The sequence below is a fragment of the Drosophila virilis genome, chromosome 3, assembly GCF_030788295.1.
Source record: "Drosophila virilis strain 15010-1051.87 chromosome 3, Dvir_AGI_RSII-ME, whole genome shotgun sequence".
Taxonomy (NCBI): domain Eukaryota; kingdom Metazoa; phylum Arthropoda; class Insecta; order Diptera; family Drosophilidae; genus Drosophila; species Drosophila virilis.
The window spans coordinates 15,164,871-15,185,549 of NC_091545.1; the positions used below are offsets into that span (position 1 = coordinate 15,164,871).

The 20,679-nt window shown below is 38.1% G+C and overlaps 3 protein-coding genes across 6 annotated transcripts; 1 reads left to right on the forward strand and 2 right to left on the reverse strand.

Moving 5' to 3' along the window:
- Positions 1-810: 810 nt before the first annotated feature.
- Positions 811-16,742, reverse strand: Shal (Potassium voltage-gated channel protein Shal). 4 transcript variants are annotated; one of them, XM_015175157.3, is made up of 6 exons: positions 16,231-16,742; positions 6,152-7,747; positions 5,929-6,091; positions 5,659-5,847; positions 3,025-3,177; positions 811-2,220 (listed from the first exon to the last, which is right to left on the reverse strand). In XM_015175157.3, the coding sequence occupies exons 2-6, from the start codon at positions 7,264-7,266 to the stop codon at positions 2,125-2,127; spliced, it is 1,716 nt and encodes a 571-aa protein (XP_015030643.1). In that variant the 5' UTR covers positions 7,267-7,747; positions 16,231-16,742; the 3' UTR covers positions 811-2,124. The 4 variants fall into 4 exon arrangements, with proteins under 4 accessions (XP_015030643.1, XP_015030644.1, XP_015030642.1 ...); XM_015175158.3 differs by lacking the exon at positions 3,025-3,177; XM_015175156.3 differs by lacking the exons at positions 811-2,220; positions 3,025-3,177 and adding an exon at positions 4,278-4,313.
- A 375-nt stretch (positions 16,743-17,117) lies between these two features.
- Positions 17,118-18,232, reverse strand: LOC6622737 (UPF0389 protein GA21628). Its single transcript, XM_002047504.4, has 2 exons — positions 17,854-18,232; positions 17,118-17,790 (listed from the first exon to the last, which is right to left on the reverse strand). Exons 1-2 carry the CDS (start codon positions 18,042-18,044, stop codon positions 17,580-17,582), a joined length of 402 nt encoding a protein of 133 aa, XP_002047540.1. The 5' UTR covers positions 18,045-18,232; the 3' UTR covers positions 17,118-17,579.
- A 237-nt stretch (positions 18,233-18,469) lies between these two features.
- Positions 18,470-19,904, forward strand: LOC6622126 (rRNA methyltransferase 3, mitochondrial). Its single transcript, XM_002047505.4, has 3 exons — positions 18,470-18,888; positions 18,946-19,664; positions 19,714-19,904. Exons 1-3 carry the CDS (start codon positions 18,511-18,513, stop codon positions 19,850-19,852), a joined length of 1,236 nt encoding a protein of 411 aa, XP_002047541.3. The 5' UTR covers positions 18,470-18,510; the 3' UTR covers positions 19,853-19,904.
- The last annotated feature ends 775 nt before the right edge of the window (positions 19,905-20,679 follow it).

Genomic DNA, 20,679 nt, shown 5'->3' on the forward strand with positions numbered 1-20,679 from the left:
TTATATATACACATATATATATATATATATATATATATATATATATATATTTGCGTGTATATAAGAAATGTATATTCCTTTTATGTCTGTGTATGTGCATACATATTAAGTATAGATCTCCAGCTAGTTTTATATAGCCGATGATGTATGGTGGGAATTTCCGTTACTTTCAGCTCTCAAGTTTTCTACGTACATATTTCGATCGATCTGTCAAGGCGTTGTCTCTACGTTAATAAAAAAAAGCAACAAAAACGTAAGACTCGCGCCGTTTGTTGTTGTGGAAGTAAACAGATTTCTTTATTTATTTTATTATTAATTTGTTTTTTGTTTTTTTTTTGTATAGTTTTTCTTTGTTCTTGTTGTTGTTGTTCTGTTCAGACACAGACCCATGGCAGAGTGTTTAGGTGTCGAATTCGAATTAAATATCACTAAAAATCAAAACGGAAATTCTTTTAGATTAGTTTTTTTTTGTTTTTTGTTTGTTGTTCTTTTAGAATATCGCTACAGGAGTTGGCTCTAGTGGCCAAAACTTGTTGTTTATTAATATTAAGTTTTGTTGACTAAAATCATTCATATTAAATATTTTGCATTGAATTCGTTTGAAGTTGATTTTAGATAGGCTGAATTTGTTGCTTTTAACAGTACTAAATTAAGTTAGAACTTAAAGTTAAGAAATAAATGCTAAAAATACAGTTTAAATAGTCAACACCATAATTATAATAATAATAATAATAATCATAATAAATTTATTATACATACATACAAGCTCAATAATTTGTTGTTTTTTCGTTTTTTTTTTTTTTAAGTATATTGAACTAATTTTAAATGTTTGATTTGGTTTAATTAATTATATTACTTTGAGTTTGTTAGAATTTGCTAAGAGTTTTGTTGTTTTTGGTTTTAATGCTTCAATTAAAAGCCTCGCCTAAACACACATACATACACAGTTAAATAGTTGCTAACTTAGTTCTTGGAAGAAAGTTTTCTTTAAATGTTCAATTTGTTTTCGAAATATTTTGATTTGTTCATTAGAGTGTTCAAAAGGATGACAAACTGAAACCTTTGGACTATATAAAAAATATACAATACACCAAATTCCAATGGGCTTAGAAATTAATTATACTACTAGTCCTCATAAAATGAGCCAGGACAAAGTTTTCCGCTTGGCCTGGCCCATATAAGTAAATTATGAACGGCGAGTCCCCTGAAGGACTTGGAAGAAATAATACAAGTTAGTTGAATATTATACACACTAAACTACGGACTTTTTAAAAAATACGTAAAATTTTTTTTTTGTATTTCTCCTTTTTTTTTTTTTAAATAATTAAATAGTTCTTTTGGTTTTGCTATTACACAAATCGTATGCTCACGATGTTTGTTGTTACTAGTTTTTAATTTTTTCTTATTTTTTATTATTACTTTTCCTTTCTTACTTTCTTTTTTATTTGGACCCAATGCAACTTGCTTGAGTGAGTACCTAACAATTGTTACTTTAATTTATTAATTGTTTATCAATCTATTTGCAATGCTATTATTTTGTATTATTGCCCGCTTAAAAACATACACAGTAAATTCCTCTAAAATGCGTCTGTTTCGGTTGTTGTTTTTATTCTTGTTGTTGTTTTGGTTTTGTTGTCGTCTTGTCACCTATATAAAGTAAATAGTGTTGCATTTATTATTTTTTATATTTATTAACGGGTCCTCGCTAATCAAATCCGACTTTGCCGCTTCGCAATTAAGTTTAGTGTGTTTGTATTCTGTACTTTTTTCTATCTTTCCTATATATGCTCTATGTATATGTTTTCTTTTTTACCCATTCTCGTGTGCAGCTTATGTATTGTGTTTGTGTAGTATATTATTACATTTTACACATTTAGATAATTTTGTGTGTTTGGTGTTTTTTGCAAAATTTAATGAAATTATTTTGCATTTAACTCGAAAATCAAATTTTAGAGATTTCTTCTTTTTTTTTTTGTTTTGCTTTTTGTATAGATTACATTTTTGTTTTCCTTGTCTACAACAAATACAATTTCATTTTTAAAAACTTTTCAAGTTAGACTAAACGTAAACGTAAACGTAAATTAGCTTCAGCTTCTTTAGCATTAACCATACTCCACGGCTGGCTCAGAAGGATGCCTCCACCAGGTAGGTGCCATCCATTGGCTGATTGTTTTGGCTATTTTGAGCATTGCTGGCGGCTGGCATATACTTGCCGCAGGCCTGTAAAGCAGAGCGAAAATGGGATTAGGTCAAAGATTTATTAGATGTCAATTGTGTCGGCAAAATTTCGTAAATGTTACACTGATTTTCTGGAAATTCCATTTTTATTTATAACTTGAAGCGCTCGAAAGTATGCAAGCTTTTGTCCATTTCACTCCAACAAAAAGAAAACAGTGAGTGAGAGGAGAAGTTAGCTTTGGACTAACTTCTGTCATGTACATGATAATTAGCAGCTGGCTGAATCAGAATCATATATAATGCTCTTCGAAAAATTAGTTTTTCGCTACAAAAAGTTGAGTTTAAGCAAAGATTTAGTACAGCTTGCCGATATACACAAATTGTCTAGTATTTATTTAAAAGAAACTTTATTGCTAGTTTATTTTTGAGTATATTTGTAACAGATATATGATTCTTTGAGGACACCGCTCCTTAAAATATGCACTTGAACACGAGAACATGTTTGATTTCAAAATACAAAGCGGCCATTTTGCGTACACCCCAAAAGCAGGCAACACTTTAGCACAAAAACCTTTTATTGCCGGCCGTTGATAAAGTGTGGCATGCTTTTAGGCGGAATATAATCGTAATATCAATGTGTTTGGTATTTGTTGGATTTGAAGTGTACATGATAAACACACAAACAAAATGAACAAACAACTAAATACTTAATGTAGAAAAATAGTTTAGCACCCACCTGCACTTGAAACACAAACACACACATACACACACGAGCGCGCACGCACACATTCATAGTTGCAAACACAACATATAATAGATAGAGGGTATATACAGTTGGTGTCTTACCTGATAACGCTGGGAACAACAGCGTCCGCAACAGGATTGCAACAGACCTGCAGCGCTGTTTGTCGAGTGGGCGGGACTAGCCATCGGCGAGGGCGAGCCCGGTCGCTTTGGCTGGCCGTTAAATGGTATTTCTAACTCGACAAATTCACGATCCTTTGGATTTGAGCATTTAAGTGTGAGTACCAGAAAAATTTTACAAAGAGAAACATAGAATACATAGAGTACATTGTTTGGTTTTACTTTTTTCTTTCTTTTTTTTTTATCAATTCAACACAAATATACAGAAAGGAGTAAGGATCTTAAGCCAGGTTATACACACACACACAAAACACAAACACAGGATAGGATATTATATATTTAGTAATAATAATAAATACTTATAGAGGTTTAGTCAAAACAACAATCAGAACATTAAAGCTGGGCGTAGGGAAAAATTGTCAAACATTAGAACGCTTAAATGTACATTGAAAGTGAATGGTCTTTGGAGCGGGGGCGGGGGCGGGGGCTAGGGTAGGTTGTTGATTTTCGGCACCTAAGCAATGACAATTTTACAATAACACAATAAGAACTGTTTTGTTAGTCAGCCAAGTGATTTAACAGGGCGAGGGCCAAGTGCTTAGCGCAGCAAAACGAGCGTTAGGCGGCAGGAAGGGGCATTTTTTTTTTTTTTTTTTTCAAAGCAAGCACGAGCGAGCGACTTTTGTGTGCGATTTTAGCTAGCTGTTAATAACACGCGCGTCAATTACGATTCGGTTAGTTTCATTTTATAGCTTTGATTGTTAACTGATTTTGAGCACTCATCAAATAGTTGAGATCTGTAAATTTAATTAATTAATCTTATCTGAATCCTTAAAAACAATTCGTCTGAAGAGCAAACCAAAGATTCAACAATGCGATTTAGTTTAACAGAAATATACTTTGGGTCGGCTGTTGAATTGCGTTTCTACCAATTTGGATTATATGAAGAATTACATTTGCATTTAAAAAAAAATAATAACAATAATAAGAGTATTATACTATTTAGTTCTACTTTAACATGCTTTTTAAATGGCGAAATGTTTCATTTTTGTTGCAACCAGATCGAATGTTAAATGCAAGTGCAATAGATTTCGAATCAGTTATTTTGTTCTGTGAACTCATGAGTCTGAAATACTTCAACTATATGTAAGCAATGTGGAAAGCTAACCGTGCAATCGGTATATTTTCCTAAAAGTTCAATTCAAATCCTTATTCTAAACGTACTTGAACTGAATGCCAACCGTTTGGAACCAGTTATCGAACGATCAATACTATAAATACAAATTGCGAAAAAATCGAATATAATTCTTAATGGAAATGCTCATATAAATTCCATAATATTATTTTACAGATCCAACAAGAAAATCTTGCATAAATTACCCCATTTGGTAGGCGCTCTTTGATTTCAAATTGTTTAATTTTCAATATTGTTTTTTAATGCTGTTCATTTTATTTAGTTTTAGTTTTTGTTTGGGTTTAGTGTTGACAGCCAACGATTGCATGTGGCGGGTGGCGTTGTTTCAGATCTTTTTTTATAGCATTCGCTGGGAGCCTCTTCAAGCATTATTTCTTTTTTTTTTTTTTGTTTTTCGATAATATTCAATAATTACCAATTAAAAGAACCAACAAAAATAATGTTAAGTTAAAATAGAACAGAGCGCATAGCTTTCAACACAGATCGTTTGCTGCTTTAAACATGAACAACAAAAAACAAAAAAATAAATAAAAACAAAATGCACCGCGTAAATGAGAGAAAGAGAAAGAGAGAGAGATAGAACAAGAGATAGTGAAAGAGCAGAACGGAACTTAAGTACAAACCGAAAGCACTTACTTTTAGACAATTTATTTACGTTCAGTTTCGATATTTATAGAAGGGAGTCATAAACATATATAGATAGATATATATATATTCTGCTTGATTTCATGAAATTTGACTTGTTTTTGAAATTTGTCGCTCGCTGGTTAACTGGAAGTTAACCAAACCCAATGCAACATGTAGGAAACATGACAAACAAATGGCAAACTTTGAACGTAAACGTTAAACTTAAGATGAAACAAATCACATCTATTGATACTTATATCGATTTATATAGAATACAAATGCACAAAATAATAATTAATAATTTTGCACATCATCATCATTATTAATAGAAATGCTGAAGGTTCTTCTTTTTATTATATTTATATGCATGTATGTGTATGTATATGTACGAAGTTTTTTTTATAACGCGCACGCACAAGATTTCTGAACTGTGCCACTGTTGCAACTGTTGTGGAACTGTTGCTGTTGTTGTTGTTGTTGTTATTGCTGTTGTTGTTGTATTTGTTGCTGTTCTAGTTGTTGTGTCGCTTGTCATTGCTTGCCTAACGAGCACAAGGCAAAGGTGAGAATTATTGGCTACTAGAAAGAAGTTCAAATGTTGCTACATCTGTCGAAAAGAGAAACACACAGAGAAACGAAACAAAGATGTCTGATAAATCAACATGTAAATTAAAAAAAAAAAAACGAAACGACAAAGAATATAAAACAAAAAGTCGACAAGAAACCGCACGACGTGTTGGCCTGATAATCGATCGAGTCCTGCAAATAATGCTCATCTCATTAGGTATACGCACCGTTGTCTTTTCGAGACACCGCAACAGATGATGATGCTGCAGCTCAAAGATATCCTCATCCCTGTAATTATCATCCAGCTCAATGCCCGACTCCTGCGCTGCCCAGCGCGCCTCCGCCGCCTTCTTCTTATTAACAAATGCCGCTCCCGAGGATGCCTTCGCAATGCGTATGCGCGCCAGCCGAGCTTTCTGCATGTGCACAAAAGAGAGCGTAGCATATTAGAGTAAGAGGCAGAAAGGCAAATAGAGAGAGAGTGAGTTAAAACATACCCGCTGCGCTTTACGCTTGTCCGCACGCTGGTTCTGATGATAGATTCTACTAAAGTTCGATACAATAACAGGTACAGGTAAGGCGATCACCAGCACTCCGCTGAGCGAACAAACGCCGCCGACTATTTTGCCAGCTATTGTCTCCGGCACCATGTCACCATAGCTAAAATGAAAGTTTGCAATATTTAACTTCAACATTAACTTAAAGATTGCAGCGGCTTACCCCAAGGTCGTCATTGTGACAATTGTGTACCAGAAGGCGGCCGGTATCGATGTGAAATTGGTGCCATTTACATTTTTCTCGGCATAGAACATGACCGTGGCAAATATGATGATGGCCATGGCCAGTGAGAAGACCAGAAAGCCCAGCTCACTGGCACACGACTTGAGCGTATAGCCGAGGATGCGCAGACCCTGCGAGTGGCGGGAGAATTTGAATATGCGAAAGACGCGGAACACACGCAACGTAACAAAGGCGCCGCTAACATCGTCGTTGTCCGTAATGCCCAGGCCAATGTAGTAGGGCATAATGGCGACCACATCGATGATGCTCATGACGCTGCGCACAAACTTGCAGCGATCGGGCGCCGCGAACAGACGCAGCAGATACTCGGCGGTGAATATCATCACACAGGCGGTGTCCAGGCAGAAGAACACAATTTTGTAGCGCTCGCCGCAGGGCAGAGTGCCGGCACGGCCGGGCCGATGTCCACAGGGCACCGTCTCCACCACGTTGGCCATCACGGAGACGGCTATGAAGAAGCCGGTCACATAGTAAAAGACCAGCGCGCTGGTCGATGTGTGCGGATTCTCAAAGGCACGCCACATCTTCTGGCGTATATTGGTTAGCTGCTGCAGATTCTGATCGCCATTCTCTGACAGCTTATCGTCCATGAGGCGTTCGGCGTTCTCGCGCTTGCGATCGCGATAATCCTCATAGCAGCAGTCACCAATGACATCCGGCAGGATGCCAAAGAAGGCCAATTCCTCGTCGTAGCTGGTGAGGCATTCGTGTTTCGGATAATGCAATTTCCCGGTGCGATAATAGTTAAGTATATGACGAAATATGTCCGGATCCCGATCAAAGAAATACTCTTTGCAATCCTCATCATAGAAAAACTCACGCTCATTTGAGCCCAGCAGCGTGTCCGGATATTTCTCAAGCGTATTGCGCCAGGTCTCGAACCGTCTGCCGGACACATTTATCAATAGCTTCTCATCGTCCGTTTTGCGACGATCTTTCGGCATCGGAGGCGGTGGCAATGGATGCGTAGCTATCGGCACCCAACCGATGGCCGCCGCCCGTGCAAAGGGCAGCCAAGCGGCGACCGAGGCCATACTGTGTGGTGGAATGTTTCAGTGTCCCAAGACGGTACCGGGGTGGGACGGGGGCGATTTCGAGGTATTCGGCGGTCAATTGAGGCTTCTCTCTCTCCCTCTCTCTCTCTCTCCCTCTCTCTCTCTCTCCCTCTCCCTCTCTCTCTCTCTCTGCACAGTTGCGGCGAAGCGTTATCTAGCTATATTTTTAATTTGGCTCACGTGGACTTAGTTCTAGTTAAAGCTTTCACACTTGACGGCAGCTTGCTTCCTGTTAGGCTTATTTGTTTTGGATTGCGTTTTTGTGGGTTTCTCTTTGGTTTTCTTTTAGTTGTTCCTAGTTTTGTTGTATATGCTTTACATGTTGCTTTATTATTGTTGTCTTGTTGCCATTTGCAGCTGCTTGCCACGCATTTCTTTATTGCTTAAACGTATTGCTGTCATTTTCGCTTTATTGTTCACGCCGGGATATGGAAAATATTATGTGTTTCTATGCGCTGCACTAATGCAATTTGTGGTAGAGTGTAGAAAAGAAAGCATATCAGAAAAGTTAGACCGAAAAGCCACAAACTCATCTCGTCTTGAGTAACCCACACACACTGTCAAACACAAACACACATTGGCACACACGCACAAACACAAACACAAACACAAACACACACTGCAGAGTTTAAAATGCCCGCCCACGTAGAGTGAGGCAAATGGGAAGGCGACACGATATAAACAAAATGTAATTTTTATTCTTGTTGTTCAGTAAATGCATAAGCAATATATTTATAGAAATGCCAGCAACTAAAGCGAAGCAATGACTACAAATAAACAAGAAGAGCTGTGTAAAGATACATACTAGATTGTCAAATGGGTGTGTAAATAAAGAATTAGACGAGATAAAAATGTTCCATTATACGCTGTTTACAAAGTGATAAAAAGCATATTAGTTTTATTAAATTTTCAATTTGCAATATCTTTTTCAGTTAGAACGGAGCAAAGAAGCAATAAAAAAAGAAGTAAGAGTGCTTTAATCAAGAGTGCCCGACTAGGCTATACCCTGAAGCTTCTTCTACCAACTGCAAATGTAGCTTGCGTTAGGAGAGATACGAAATGAGAGATACCTGACAAATATATACTATTCTAAGAGCAACATGTCACCTTTGTTGCCTCTAGCCATTAAAACCAAAAGAAGTGCTCAGTAATGGGATTTCATTATCGATTTTTATCGATTGCTTCGAAACGAAACGAACGTCAAAGAAGCTTCCTTCTGAAGCTTAAATATATTCCAACAACAACATTTGTGCATTTTACATTCTCATCCTGCAATACCTTCAGCTGCTACCCAAAAAATTTGTTTACATATTTCTACAAAATTTGCGAGCAATAAGTGTGGATGGTAAACATGTTTTTTTTTTAGCTTTATTCCACTTATGTTGCGATTTGCTATAATAAAATGCAGTTGAGTGTAAAATTCTTAAACATTTAAGATTTTTATGACACCATCTCGAGAGCACATTAAAAATTCTCAAAGACTCCGTTCAGTTGATGGAATTGTTTAAAATTTTCCGTAAACAATGCGCACATGCCCAACAATAGATGGCGCCTCGGCGTATACAATAAAATTTTATGAAATACCACAAGCAAATTTCTGGTCTGAACTTTTGGAATTTCCGGTTGTAAATCGTATAATTCTTATCATAAAACTTGTAGACTTTCGAAAACTTGTTTGGTTTATTTATTTCTAGCAGAGCTCGATTTTTCACCTCTTTCTAATAATGATTCAATGGCCCAAATGCATCATTTCAATAACAAAGTTTTATCTAAATATTTAAACGAGCCGCACAGAAGAACGCCTCCAGCTGGCCAAGTACAGATACAGATACAGATACAGATGCAGATACTGTTATTGACACAGATACAAATACATATATATTACATATACAGAGATACAGATACAAATGCGATTACTCGCCAAAACTTTAAGCGATTTTAATGAGTCTGTTGTACTTTCCCCGATGGACGGACGGAACGACCAATCGGCAAATCGACCGACCGACTACCCAGCTGTCTGAGCGCGTTGGCGTTTGTGAATGGATGCCTTGTGTGGGTGGTGTTTGATGGTTCGGTGGTTTGATGGTGCTCGCCGCATATCGTATCTAAAAATTTATGTGCATTTCTACACAGTTAACACCCCGAAACGGTCCCAAAGTCATTTTGCAACTACAATTAAAACGCCAAACATCTTTGCGCTAGCATTAAGTGTCATTTGCCAACACGCCGCCTGTGTTCCCTCTTCTCTTGCATTTGTCTTTAGCCAGTTGACAAAAAGTCATTTGTTTCCATAAATGTCACATTTCTGGCGTGCTCTTGAAGTCTATATAATGTGCTTCTTTGATTTATATAATATTTACGAGCATGACTGGCACGATAGTTGTTAGCATTTAATAGATGACGGGTCGATATGCACTGTAACATATATATATATATATATATATACATATATAGGGCAGAAAGTGTTTGCATATTTATGGGCGCCGTCAAACGGATTATGAATATTATTGTTAAGAGTTGGGCACTTTATGTCTTAGGTGCGTGGCGCTGCCGTAACGAAAGCCATTAGAACTTGTTTGTTGTTTGATGGTCGTTAGAAAGACGTTTATGGCCAAAGGCTTACGCAAGTTTCTCGGGTTTCAATATTCAAATATTTGTGTTTTTCCATACGAAATACTAAGATGCCAAGGTCGTAACTGACGGAACGAAAAACATGCCACCGAAATCAATATGCAAATCGAAGAATATATATTGTACCGTAGAGAGTATTGCATATGAGGCGAATGTGTCTTACTTGGGCTATACAATTAAAATATATACTATAATAATTGGCTACTCGATCAGGCCATGATCGCTTTTATCTCTTGCCACCATGCTTTTAGCTTTTTGAAATCTTAAATACACATATTTTGTGCTGCATTAAACTGATTGATATATGTGATTTTTATAAATTTGTCATGAAATATTTTCCACTGTAATACCATAAATTACAAAATTTCAGCCTAACATAAATAAGTTTTTACAACAAGCATTTGTCAGGGCCTGCTGGATTAGAAGACTATAATAGTACTATATAAAATCCAAATATTATTCAATTATAATTACTTTTCTAAACGGAATATTATAATAGGTTGATCAACTAATTTGTAAAACAAGAATTAGGCAGCCATAATGTTTAGTAGTTATACACTGAGTGTAGATAACTTTTTGTTGAGTTTAGCAGAAAAATTTACTTTATGAAATTACAAATTAAGTCTGATTTAAATTTTTGTGGCTATGCATATTAAATATCGAAGCCACTTTGTTCTTGCCCGTAAAGCCGTGAACCTATGCGCTTGAGGCATAAACGCACCAGCAAACGCAACTAGATGTACATTTACGTAGAAAACTGGCTTGATTTTCCTGAAACGATGTACTTTGGGATAATCTAATAAAGTAATTGCATTTTATAGTTTACATAATGGGATGTCAGCAGCGTAAAGTGTCTAGCCGCCACCTGCTTATCAAAATCAGCGCACATAAAAATACACACCCACATACACACAGCCATACACACACCCATGCACACCCACACACACTTAAATACGTAAGCTGGCACACACTTCAAACAGTGGACAGACTCATCGACTGTTAGACTCGACAGTTCTGTACACACACTTCTGCTTTGGCTCGTTACCTCAACGCTTCAATCAGGACAATCGTGGCGTGGGCGTGGGCGTGGGCAGGGTGGCTGCTCCTTCGGCTCGGATCAGGCGACGTTTGTCAGTGGCAGCCGCCGTGTCGGCCCTTAATGTTTTAATGCCACATTATCCTATCAACAATTTTGCTGGCATAGGTCGACCTTGCTGTCGGTTACTGTGCCCAAATGGAAATTAATCAATGCCGTTTGCTTTGCTCTTTCTCATTGATGTTGACTTGACGTCGCCTTGCTGACGTCGCTGGCTGGGCTCCTAGGTCGACAACAACAATAACAACAACAAGCAGAACAACATGAATCAAAAACAACAACAACAGCCAGAATTGACGTGTGCGTGTTGTGCGCCATCAAAATAAATTGTCAAACATCAAATGGCTGGAAAAACAGTCCCAGCAGCCCAAACAACACCTAATATGGAGGCAGTCGACAAGGGGCAGGGGGCAAGGGGTCGGCGGCGCTTCCGTTACCTAAACAAAGGCGCCACATGTCCTTATTTTGCGGGCTTCATTAATTATTTGCGTAGCCTATTTTAGCCAAATCTTGTTGGGCCCTAATTATTTGTTGTTACTTAAGTTGACATAATACATTTATTTTTTCTATCTGGCAGCGCGTCTCAAGGTTATGGTAATTGTCGTTATCTTAACGCAGAGTGCAGCGACAAGAAGAAGAACAACAACAATGACCCAAAGTCGTATATTGATGCACATTCATCCATTCACAGCGCGCGCCCATAAACCAACATTGTATACAATTTGTCTTTCAGTTGTTTGTCAGTTGCCCTTGCAAAAAAAAATATTGTTGGGGGTAATTGACTTGTTTCTGAGCCTTGTGATGGGCACATATAACATAAACATTTCACTCACAACATTCTAAATACAAATCCAAATAGAAAAGTGAACAAATAAACAATGATTGTAATTATTAAATATTTGATGCCAATCGGAGGCTCAATAGAAAGTCAAATAACGAGTAAAGTTCATTTGAAGTTTACAGATTATATAGATTAAATTATTAGCCAAATATTCTTAATCCCATATTGGACTTTTTTCCCATATTGGACTGAGTTATACAGTAAAATATGTCTGCTTGGACCACGAGCAAAGTAATTACTTTCTTTTAAAATAAAAATCGTAAATTTAATACAATTGTTTTGACTTTTCAGCTTGAAATGCGCATTATTCGCTTTTTATAACATTTTTTTAATACTTTCATAAACACCAGGAATTTCATTTATGAGAAACATCAAAACAGACACATTATGTTTATACGTATACGAGTAAATCCCATAAATCCATAAATTCCAGACATACCAATGCTTATGTGCTTAAATAAAATAACATCAATCAAGTATTTAAGAACATATTTTTACTGCTGAAATATTTGTAAACAATATTTCAATACCCCTCAATATATAATGAATAAACATAAGTATATTAAGTACGCACAGACAAATAGTGCATTCGCAATTCGTTGCAACCATTTCAATTGCTTAAGTATTTTCGCAAATTCGCGTTTTTTTGTAGTTTTGTTTATTGTTGAGAACTGCGCACCCCATTACCAAAGACCTTCCTCTCCACGCAGCTCTTGTTAGTTAATGGATGAAATACACGTAAAATCTACGGAAATCCTGTGCATTTTTTGCGAGGGACCCAATTACGGGCCTTATTATGAGTTGACTTTCGCTACACGTCTAACGTTTTCTCATTTTCTTCTCTCCCATTCGCCCTCTCTAGCCCCTTCTTACTCTCGCACGTCTTGTGTAAGTTTGCCGCTCTCTCTCTCTCTCTCTCTCTCTCACGCACGCTCCCTTGCGGCCGCAATTTCCTAGTTTCGACCGCCGGAACCGCCAAATTCGCATACTATTAAACAAAAATATATGGGACATTGCAGGGAAACTCATGATACTTTTGGTTCATAAACGCATTTTTATGTCTGTGCATTTCCATTTTGTGTTTTTATGGACAATACGTTAACAATGTTTACATTTAGTTGTGTGCTATATTTAAACAATAACAGCACACACACAAACACTAGCATCCACCGTTTCTTGTTGTTGCTGCCCCTTTGCTGGATTTTGTTTACAAGCAAGTTTTGTATGTTTTAATTTTTTTTTTTTTTTTGGGGTCTGCGTTGGCGGCATTAGAAAACCAAACTATTGAAAATTTCCAAATGCAGGAATAGACCAGAGAGCAGCCAGCGCGAGAGAAGAGCCAAGTCTGCGCCTGCCCAGAGGCCCCAGGGGGGATTTTGAATGTGGGTGGTTAATTTTGGTTTGGGTCGCTAGGCGGTATTTTTATATTTATTTTATTTCATTTTTTTATTCATTATTTGTGTTTTTTTTTTTTGGGTCTACGTCGACTTCGTTGTCGTTGTTGGCGTCGTCGGCTCAACATTAAGAACATTCTGCTCTGCCTGTCTCTGCGACTTATGAGCATTTCATAATTTTGCGTCCGGGCTGCTTAAGAGACGCTTATGTATCCATCTCCCCAGCCGCCCACCAACTCAATGGACGATGGGTTTATTTCGTGTAATACGAGTGTCTTGTTACGTTAATGCGAGAATATTGAAAAACTTTACACATTGACGATTTTAACAATGTTGATTTATCATTTTTAACAGCACCAAATGACAATTCTAAGCGGACAATCGTAAATTGATGAGCCGAAAATGAATAAACAACCTTTCAGGCGAATTGATAAATGGCACAAAATATAAGTAATGGCAAGAAGATAATGTTACTAAAATATTTGTAATTAAAGAATAAATGATAATGTAAATTCAATATAAATAAAATAATTTTCATTGTTTGTTTTGCATAAAACAATCTTATTTGATTCAATTTAGAAGGCACTTACTACTCAGCTTGCTTCGTGGTCAACGATGCGTATGCTTATTATTAATTTAACATATTAAGTATACGCCCGGGTGTACAAAACAACTCCCAGCATGCGATTGCAAGCAAAAACTAATTTATTATTTAAATTGCCTGCACACATTCGACAATCAGATGATAAATTCTACAGTTGGGCAAGGCCTTAGATGTCCCCGGGTCATGTGCAAGCTATTGGATTGCAGAATAAACTAGATGCCATTCAAACTAATTGCGAAACTCATAAAAAGCGAAACGACTTTAGAGAGAGTTGTGCTTGCTTATCAGTGGAACGCATCAGCAATCCCGAAAAACTTTTCGGTCGCATTTAACGCGCCACTGAGGACAAGGCGCCCGAGCAAAGCAGCGGGACGGGACGGGACGGGGCGAAACGTAGCCGAAACAAGAACGTGCAAGTGGACCCCAGCTCGGAAAATATGCAGGATGTGTGGAGACGCAGGGTACTCGAAGGCAATGGCGTAATTTATGTAGGCCCGCCAAGCCTTTCAAGCGTGAAATGTGATTATATCTGCAAATAATCTCACATATAGCTGGGGGCGAAGAACATACGTATGTATACGATGTGTATGCCAGGGCTGCCGAAGTAGCATTGATTGAAACGATTTGAGAAACAATAAATATTAAACTCCCCTTTACTTAAAAATAAAAAATAAAAAAAAATATGTATATATCGCTAATTCATATTTGACAAAGCTTATGTAAGAAGTTTGGGATTAAATAAATATTAAATCAATTATTTTCAGGAATCAATATACAAACTAATTTTAAATAATAAAAAGAAGTATCGGACGCAGCTTATGTAAGTAGTAACGAAATAAAAAACCTTTACTCTGGTTTATTCTTAGTGCAGATCTGATATAACAGTCGAGAATTCTTTAATTATACAATATTTGTGAACTAATGCATCTTTTGTCACATGCACAGTTTCAAGGCTGTGCAAGAACTTTGAACCGCAACTATTTGTAAACATTTACACTTCAAACGAACCCAATTGCGATATATTTATGAAATGTAGAAAAGTTCGAATAATTAATTCTCTATAAATATCAATCTCCATTTATTTAATATTCTATTCTCTATATTCCTACAGCAATCCACATGCCCGAGCTTTAAGATTGATAAGAACACACTGCGTCAAATCTCGAAAATCCTTGAAAACTAGCGCGAAACCACTAAACCAAGGCGGAATTTAAAGCTTTCAAGGGATTTGCATCTGTGCTGATAATACAAAAGCAACAATAAGTAACAAACACAAATGCAGGAGGGCCGCAGTAGCAGCTGCTGTGCATCAAGCGCGTCATAAACACGCACACACACACACACACACACAACGGCACTGACACGTGCATACAAAGAGTTATGCCAAGCAAGTGTATATATGCATCTGTGTGTGTGTGTGTGTGTGTGTGTGTGTGTGTGTGTGTGTGTGTGAATGTTGATGCGTGCATGAGTATTAATGTGGCTTTGTTGTTGCGCCGAAAACCAAGCCAAGGATTTTTCGCACATTTGCGCCAACAAATGGACTGTTTGGACTTTGCTGCTGCTGCCTGCTGCTTACTGCTGCTGCTGCTGCTGCTGCTGCTGCTGATACTGTGCGCTCTTTCTCTCCTACAGACGACCTTCACTTTCACACACAGAGAGCGCAAAACAGCCGCCGCGGCCGTCACCGTTAGTTTTCGTTGAATGACTTTCTGTTGTTGTTGCTGCTGCTGCTGCTGCAGCCGCGGCTCCTGACTGATGCACATTAAAATGAAAAGCGGGTGCACGTAATTTGGGCCAGCAGCTTGTTTTTGTTGTTATTATTATTATTATCTTGCACGCAACGGGGCGTAATTCCAATGACATATCATACAATTATTATTATTAACATGATTTTTCTACAAGGACAATTTTGTATTCCATTTTCCTTTCTATTTATTTATTTTTTTTGGTTTATGTAGGAGTTCCTACACGAGGCGACTGACACTGTCGTCTCGTCGCGCAACAACAACATTCGCGCGGATACACACATTTTCACAAATCAAAAAAGCATACGAATGTTGCTACACACACACACACACAAGCGCGCATCCATACACAATCTAACCCACCCACACGCACACGCACACACATACACAGTTGCTTTTTGAAAGAAAAAAATCACTCACACATACAGAGAGACGCACAAATAGCGCGTCTAATGTTCTTTTTATTATGGATTTTCCGCATCAATCTGTTTGATTAAACAATTAGTTTATTAATATTTCAGTTAGCTTTTGTTATTGTTGCCTTTTGCAGTGTCTGTGGTCATTGGTATGTCAAACACACACACACACACACACAACTTATGCGTTTACAACCAGGCATTTACACTTACATTCATGTATTTTGTGTGTGAGTGTTGTGCGTGTGTAGTTTACATTTTTACACTTGCTCTCGTTTTAGCTTTTTTCACGCTGCCCGCACATTTTTGCCTAACGCTTTTGGCTTTTATTTTTACACTATATTTTGCACATTTCTTTTTCAGCGTTTGCTTGCAACTTGAAATTATATATTTTTTTTCTCTTGTTTCTTTGCTTAGCTTTGCCTGCACGCACGATTTCCAAAGTCCCGATGCGTTCAAACGTTCTCGACAAACTGAAAGAACGGAAAGTGAAAAGCGCGCAGCAGCAGCAGCAGCAGCCGAAGAGCGGCAGGGTTGCTGCTGCACCCATCTGCGTCTCCTACGTAGTCGCCTGCTGGCCATGTGTAAGTCCATTGCGCTCTCTTCGACTGGCAATCCGGGACGCGCTCCCACTCTCTCTCTCTCTCTCTCTTTCTCTCTCTCTCTCTCCGCGCAGACGCACTGCCTCCTGGCGCAAGTGGTGGTCACTGTTGATGTTTCTGCTGCTATACAATGGATCGCATCGCACATAATCCAAACAAAAAATTGCCTGTTATTAAATATCTAATGATTCGATTCATTCAGTTTTAAGCGAGGTTGACATTTTTAGCATTGGAGAATTAGTCTGCTTAATATATACATAAAAAGTATAAGAAAAATCTTTAACAATCTCCGTCTGTTTTGAGCCTTGATCTAGTAGACAGTAAGAGATATAATCATTAGATTAACCCATGGACTAAATCTAAATAATATATTCATGTACATTCGAAGCTATGTTGCAGAGATTACAATTTGTATTTGAATTCGTTTTAATATTTTTAAAAAGTGATTTATTGCCACCGTGACCACATACAGCATTAAGATCTGAAGGCTTAATGAAATAAAATTTGAGTAAATATTTATTTGAGTCCAGTGTGCGCTACAATTAACAGTTGGCGATTTGATCAAACAATGCGGATAACAACCATTAATTGAATCGAACTCAAAAACAGATATGGATATTGAAAAATACGAAAATAATTCAATATTGCAATGCTTAAAGTTTACAATTACATTAATTAATAACGTGATTTGCTTTGAGTAAATATTTATTTCAGTGCTGTGTGTGCTACAATTAACAGTTGGCAATTTGATCAAACAATAAGGATAAAAACTTCTAGCATGAGTTCAAGAAATATCACTGTTTCAATTAAAATTTAAGGCTACTCTGCAGCAATTGTTACTGCAACTAATGACATTGAAAACATCGGGAAAATATTTCAATATTTCAATATTCCAATGTTTACAGTTTACAATTGCATTAATTAAACGATCTACTTTGCTGTGCTGGTAGTTTGTGATGATTATTTGGTTTCAGCTGCTCCGGTGCCAGTGGAGGCCGTCTCATTGAACTGCTTGTGCCATTCCAGATTCTGTTTGGTCACAGATTCACCTCGCTTGGCTGCTTGCTTTCCACTGTAAATCATAATACCACATCCGATAACGGTTAGACCAATCATTACATTGGCCAACATAATGCGCATCTTGTTGCGGCAGCGTTCCATTACCTCCTGGCTGTGAGAAATGCGAATATACTATTAGCAAGTTAACTAGATTAGTTTTCGTTGACTAACATACCTTACAAAGGTAGGCACATCAGCTGCTGTCTTGTATTTACCACTCCAAACCAGAAAGCGCCTCTCCAAATCATTGGGCTGATGATTTTTGATCGCTTGCCTGAAGATTTGCGTGTTGCTGAAGTTGCGTTTCATCAGCCAATTGGGTGCGCGCTGACCCAAGGCGGCAATTAGCAGTGACCTAGTTAACATGCTGTTTCTACGAGCAGATAATGCGATTCCAAGTCCAAACCGGCTTTAAATTAGGCTTAAATTGGATATTCTATCGGAGTTGTGGAACTTTATGCAATATTCGTGATAACTAGAGTTGTCAGCTTTCGCACTAAAACACACTTGTTGAACGTTGCCACTAGGGTGAAAAGTTTACATGACTCTATTTTACGCGTGTCACGACATTGCCTATCAGAAAAATATATTTTATCTTTCGCCTATACTAAATTAATATCTACAATATATTGATTTTTGTTGTGATAATATTTTGACATATTTATACTACATTTGTAGATCATGTGAAGGTTAAAGAACTATTTTAAATGCAGATCATATTCTTAATAAAGTTTCGCTAATCGCACGTTACACCAAAATGCACATCACTACTTGCCGCTATCGATATTGTTATCGATTAAACATATGGTTATACCGGCAACATTTTCCAAAGATGTTTTTTAATGTTATAAAAAGAAGTGTGCGAACAGGTATAAAGAATGTAAATAATTATTATTTGGTGCGCCTCAGCAGCGGCAGCTCTAGTGGCCACAATGATGAAATCAAGGACGCACTGGACATTGAGGCGAACCTGTTCGAAAACTCATTGTTGCAGCATCAGCCAGTGAGCACGCGGGAAGCTTTACGCAAGCACAAACTAACATTAATTAGTAAACAGAAGCCAGCTTCACACAAGAAGCCTGTAGCTGGGAGTACGACAGCGACATCGGCCCTGCCAAGAAATGTTCCAACACCTACAGTTAAGCGGGCACCTGCTCCGCTTATAAAAGACAGCGAATTGAATTTGGAGTTTACGCGACTCACTTTACAGGTAGAATAGAGGTACTATCTTTGCACTATACATCTAAAGCCTTTACAATGCCCACAGGACCCATTGATGAGCACATTACTCACTGAAGTGCGTTCACGCAAACGCCGTGACAACAACAAGCAGATAATTATTGAAGGCCGACGTCTCATAGAGGAAGCCCTGCAATGCCGTCTGAAAATGCATTCGTTATTCTTTAGCCAAAGGGATCAGTTGGCCTTGTTGCGCGAAAGGGTGGCGCAGGCCCAGCAGGAGGACAACACAAAAATCTACAAAGTGCCACAACATGATCTGAAAACATGGTCTTCGCTGGTAACGCCACCCGGATTGCTGGCTCTGTTCGAACGCCCCTCGACGCGGGGTATACAGCAGCAGCAGCAGCTGGGCAGTGAGCCCCTGCCCATTACAGTTGTATGCGACAACATACGAGAGCCCAACAATCTGGGCAGCATTATACGCACATGTGCTGCCTTGCCTTGCAGCCAGGTGGTGGTAACGCACGGATGCTGTGATCCCTGGGAGTCGAAGGCTTTGCGCGGCGGCTGTGGCGGACAGTTCCGTTTGCCCATACACGATGATGTCACCTGGGAGCAGCTGCCACTCCACATACCGCCCGAGGTGGCCGATCATTGTCATGTATTCATTGCTGAAAACAACCCGAAAAAGCCAGAAAATCTGGCGGGCAATACAGTGGACTATGCAGAAGTGGGACAGACTGGAGTACACAATATTCTCATTATTGGCGGCGAGAGTCATGGTGTTAGCGAGGATGCTTACAAGTAAACAAGTTAATTTAGAACTTTGCAACTAAACTATTTTGTCTCTTAGATTTATGCAACTGGTGGGCAGTAGAGGCAAGTGTGTCTATATACCTCTGGCGGCAGGCATGGATAGTTTGAACGTGGTATCTGCACTTACATTAATACTTTTCGAGCTACGCAAAAAGTTGACAAATAAAACTAATTGATATATAAATATATATGTATATACATATTTATTATATAGACCGATTCTGAAAATTGGCTGGGTAGCGTTATGGGCTAGACCCGGCAACGCCGGGCTTTTCTGTTAATATATATATATATGCAAGTAGAAATGAAGAGAAAATATATAATGAAAAAATATTGCCTACTCACCATATATTCCCTGCAAGTCCGACTGAAGCGGCATTTCCGTGCCCAAATAAATTCATGCTGTTTTTATCCTTCAGCTTACAAAATTGTCTACAAAAACACAAGCAAGCTTTAATTATACTGCTGGGTCTTTCCCTTATGATTTAACACACATGATCTGCATATCATATTTTATTCAAGCACAAGAAAAAAAAATTTAAAAAATAAATAAAAAATTAAAATTAACACCATCTGCATAGGGCTGTCTCACAGCTTTAGCCTTATTTATACTGCAGGCTCTTCCTCTTGCTAGTTTACATGTTAAGCATTTGATATTTTAACACACACACAATTTTACATTTTAACACCATCTACACTGGCCGGCGGCGCAGCCTCAACTGACGCCCAGCTTTTATGTGCAGCCTTATTTATACTGCTTGCTCTTCTTCTTGCTAGCTTTGATACATGATCTGCATTTTACATTTTCATACAAATTCACATTTTTACACCATCTGCACTGGGCGGCTGCGCAGCCTCAACTGCAGCCCAGCTTTTATGTGCAGCCTTATTTATACTGCTTGCTCTTCTTCTTGCTAGCTTTCCTACATGATCTGCATTTTACATTTTCACTCAAATCCACATTTTTACACCATCTGCACTGGGCGGCTGCGCAGCCTCAACT

What these genes read in the sequence shown, in the direction of transcription:
- Shal (XM_015175157.3), bottom strand. Translation starts at nt 7,266, where the DNA reads ATGGCCTCGGTCGCCGCTTGGCTGCCCTTTGCACGGGCGGCGGCCATC. An exon ending in GTCACAATGACGACCTTGGG is followed by an intron (nt 6,092 to 6,151) that starts GTAAGCCGCTGC and finishes CTTTCATTTTAG; the next exon opens with CTATGGTGACATGGTGCCGG. An exon ending in GTTGTTCCCAGCGTTATCAG is followed by an intron (nt 2,221 to 3,024) that starts GTAAGACACCAA and finishes TCTGCTTTACAG; the next exon opens with GCCTGCGGCAAGTATATGCC.
- LOC6622737 (XM_002047504.4), bottom strand. Translation starts at nt 18,044, where the DNA reads ATGTTAACTAGGTCACTGCTAATTGCCGCCTTGGGTCAGCGCGCACCC. An exon ending in GATGTGCCTACCTTTGTAAG is followed by an intron (nt 17,791 to 17,853) that starts GTATGTTAGTCA and finishes CATTTCTCACAG; the next exon opens with CCAGGAGGTAATGGAACGCT.
- LOC6622126 (XM_002047505.4), top strand. Translation starts at nt 18,511, where the DNA reads ATGTTTTTTAATGTTATAAAAAGAAGTGTGCGAACAGGTATAAAGAAT. An exon ending in TTACGCGACTCACTTTACAG is followed by an intron (nt 18,889 to 18,945) that starts GTAGAATAGAGG and finishes CAATGCCCACAG; the next exon opens with GACCCATTGATGAGCACATT. An exon ending in GTTAGCGAGGATGCTTACAA is followed by an intron (nt 19,665 to 19,713) that starts GTAAACAAGTTA and finishes TTTGTCTCTTAG; the next exon opens with ATTTATGCAACTGGTGGGCA.